The sequence below is a fragment of the Arachis duranensis genome, chromosome 3 (genome assembly GCF_000817695.3).
Source record: "Arachis duranensis cultivar V14167 chromosome 3, aradu.V14167.gnm2.J7QH, whole genome shotgun sequence".
Lineage (NCBI taxonomy): Eukaryota > Viridiplantae > Streptophyta > Magnoliopsida > Fabales > Fabaceae > Arachis > Arachis duranensis.
This window is the reverse complement of record NC_029774.3, coordinates 120,933,351-120,937,040: the sequence shown is the minus strand read 5'-3', so window position 1 is coordinate 120,937,040 and position 3,690 is coordinate 120,933,351. Positions and strand designations below refer to the sequence as shown.

Genomic DNA, 3,690 nt, shown 5'->3' with positions numbered 1-3,690 from the left:
TTCCAGATGCCAATCTTCCCCTTCTGTCCACGCTCTCTCTCTAACCACAGGTACAATTCATTAACAGACACTTCACTATTTGTAACCTATATCATATCCCAATTTACATGGCCAGCAAATATTATCATTTTTGGCCAAGGCCAGCAATAATTTGCACCCATATTTACAGGTGTTTTGCACACAAGAAGTATAATGTTTTCACTTATATTTATTAGAGTTTTGTACACATGAATCAATATAGTTTGCACTCACATTTTTCAGGGTTTGCATACATAAATTAGTAAAATTTATTTGTTAAATACAATTTAGTATTTATGCTGGTTAATGGATGGCCAAAAATATTAAAAATTGTTGGCCCCAAGAGTTTTTCTGTTTTTTTTTGTCCTCCCATTATTTTGGGTGTTTATAGCCTAATAGGAAAACCCATTTCATATCTGTTCTTTTGTGCCAAATCTCTTAACTTTTATCAGCTTGGGGAGTTTCTACATGGAAATGGAAGGTGGGTGCTTGTTGCACTTGCAGGTACTGTATAACTAGTTATTGATATTGGATGGGTTTTGGCTTTGCAGGGCAGGTATTTGGGCGCAAGTTTTACGGACGAATTGGATTTCATGGCATAAAGGGAAGGCCTCAATTCTCAGTTGCCAGTGTTGCCACTGAAGTTAACTCTGTAGAACAGGTACATAAGGGATATTCCAGTTTTTATGACAGATTTTCTTCCATTGTTCATACATGGAAAGTAAAATGTTTGTAAAATCTTAAAACTACTGGTTTTCGGCTTTGGATTCATAGTCAGGGGAAGCATTGATCGAACTTAATATGTATATAACACTTGATACGAAGCTTATGTGTATAATACCAAAGTGTATAAATCCTTTCCTTTTTAAATTTTTATACCATAGTGTATAATACCATAGCTTCCCATTGTTGTTCCTGTAAAGGCTACACTTGATATATATTTGAAAGTCCATTACAAACAAGGAATCTGGTCTTTGTAGTTCTTAATTTTTTTTATCTGTATGTGCTTTCCAACTCTCTGATCTTATCATATTCAGGCTCAGAAAATTGCTTCTAAAGAGAGCCAGAGGCCGGTGTACCCATTTTCTGCTATAGTTGGACAGGATGAGATGAAGCTTTGCCTTCTCCTAAATGTGATCGATCCCAAGATTGGTGGTGTGATGATCATGGGGGATAGGGGAACTGGGAAATCCACAACAGTTAGGTCACTGGTTGATTTGCTTCCTGAGATCAAGGTTGTTGCTGGTGACCCATACAATTCAGATCCTCAAGATCCGGAATTCATGGGCATTGAAGTGAGAGAGCGGGTGCTGAAAGGAGAGCAACTCGAGGTTGTGTACACCAAAATTAACATGGTTGATTTGCCATTGGGTGCTACAGAAGATAGAGTGTGTGGGACAATTGACATTGAGAAAGCACTAACTGAGGGTGTGAAGGCATTTGAGCCTGGCCTGCTCGCTAAAGCCAACAGGGGAATACTATATGTTGATGAAGTTAACCTTTTGGATGATCACTTGGTGGATGTCTTATTGGATTCCGCCGCATCAGGTTGGAACACAGTGGAGAGAGAGGGAATTTCAATCTCACATCCAGCTCGGTTCATACTCATTGGTTCAGGCAACCCGGAAGAAGGTGAGCTCCGGCCTCAACTGCTGGACAGGTTTGGAATGCATGCTCAAGTTGGGACTGTGAGGGACGCGGAGCTAAGAGTGAAGATTGTGGAGGAGAGGGCTAGATTCGACAAGAATCCAAAGGAGTTCCGAGATTCCTACAAAGCTGAGCAACATAAGCTCCAGCAACAAATTGCCTCAGCAAGGAGTGCCCTCCCATCTGTTCAAATTGATCAGGATCTCAAGGTGAAGATCTCCAAGGTTTGTGCTGACTTGAATGTGGATGGATTAAGAGGAGACATAGTAACCAATAGGGCTGCAAAAGCTCTTGCTGCTTTGAAGGGAAGAGACAAAGTAAGCGCAGAGGATATTGCTACTGTCATCCCTAACTGCTTGAGGCACAGGCTTAGAAAGGATCCCTTGGAATCGATAGACTCAGGTTTACTTGTTATTGAGAAATTTTACGAGGTATTTAGCTGATTGTGGAATAACATATAAACATTATATGCCATATAGTATTCACTAAAGATATTATTATCACCTTACTATTTACATTTTCATCTGTTGTCCTGGGACATTCATGTATAAACAAATTCTGGTATTACAAGTTCAACATCTCTGCGTTTAGAAGGAGAATTGTGATTGAGAGACATAACTAAATTTTGTTTTAGGATTGTGTTTGATTTAAGGTGTACAGGATTATCTTATGTTTTAGTATCCTATTTAGTTTAAGATATAAATATAAAGATTGCTACAAATAAAATTACTTAAATACCTAATTGGAAAAAAACAAAATAAACCCTAATCCATTTTCCCTTTCCCCGTTCTCGACAATGATTATTCCACTTGGGAGTCTTGAAGCCTGATAAACTTGCAAAGATCTCCAATCTCGGGCGGCAATAGCTAGAGGCTCGTCATATTTTGCACATTTGCTTTTTACAACCCCTTCAGAAACATCAATTTCTTTTGCTTCCTCTTCGATTTGTGCACATTTTTTTAAGCTCCTTCAATTTGTATTCAAAATGCTCCTTTTTTATTTGTTTTCTTCGGCTAGCTCTCTCTATTTGAGCGATGGCAATGGTGGCGTCCTCCTGGGCCGTCGTCGCCTTCTTCCTCTTCTCCCCTGCTCGCCGGCACGGTCGGTCTCTTTCTCTCTCCCTCTCTCTATACCAGCATTCTCCTCTCTCTCGTTCATAATTCCTCTTCCTTTTTGCGTTGATGGCGACGAAGGCATTCAACCCGCCAGTGCTGTGCCTTCCCCCTCCTCTCTTCTTATAATTTTGGTTCTCAGTCATCAGCCTCTCATCAATCACCGAGGGTTAAAAACTTAAAATTGAAATTTGAAAAGGAAGAGGAAAAAGAATATTATAAAAAATTTTAGTATCTATCTCCATAAACTTTAGTTCCTGAGGAGATTGAAACTGTATCCTAAAAGTGAAATTTTAATTTTAATGTCTAATTATTCTAGAAACAAACAAAACTTTAAAGATAAAGTCATTAGAGGAGTTAATACCCAAATTGAATTTTAAAATTTAAATTAATCTAAATTAGACCCTCAAATTTATATTAATCACTATGCTTATCTCCATTAATGGTATGCTAATTTAGTACAAAATGACATCGTTTTATATTGGCATTTTATCTTCAACGAAATGACATCGTTTTAACCTCCGTCGTTGTAAAATGACATCAATTTTTTAAAGATTGAGCATCAATATAAAATGACGTTTTGTTTTATCGAATCTAATAAGTTAACATGCCAAAATAGCAATGCCTCATACGAATATGAACTTAGGGACTAATGTGAATTATAATTACAAATATTAAAATCCGATTTGGATCAATTGACATTTTAGGAGTCAATTTAATCCTGCCTTCAAATTTTAGAGAACAAACTGAATATTATCTCATTCGTAGAGAGTTTATACATTTAAGACATCTCTCATTTCATGAGTTAATTTTTGTGGTTGAATTAAGTCCACTTAATCTCAATTCTAATACCTAGGCCTTTTGTGTTTTCAGTTTGGACTTTACATCAATAAAAGGAGTGTGCTTCCTTGTT

The 3,690-nt window shown here is 37.4% G+C and overlaps 1 protein-coding gene across 1 annotated transcript in view; it reads left to right on the top strand.

Moving 5' to 3' along the window:
• The window catches only part of LOC107480741 (magnesium-chelatase subunit ChlI, chloroplastic), a gene marked incomplete in the record, with an annotated part of 2,763 nt that extends 480 nt beyond the window's left edge, over positions 1–2,283 (top strand). Inside the window, 3 exon segments of the mRNA XM_021139047.2 lie at positions 1–50; positions 570–679; positions 1,056–2,283. Coding sequence (XP_020994706.1) covers positions 1–50; positions 570–679; positions 1,056–2,108 — 1,213 coding nt within the window.
• Between the last annotated feature and the right edge of the window lie 1,407 nt (positions 2,284–3,690).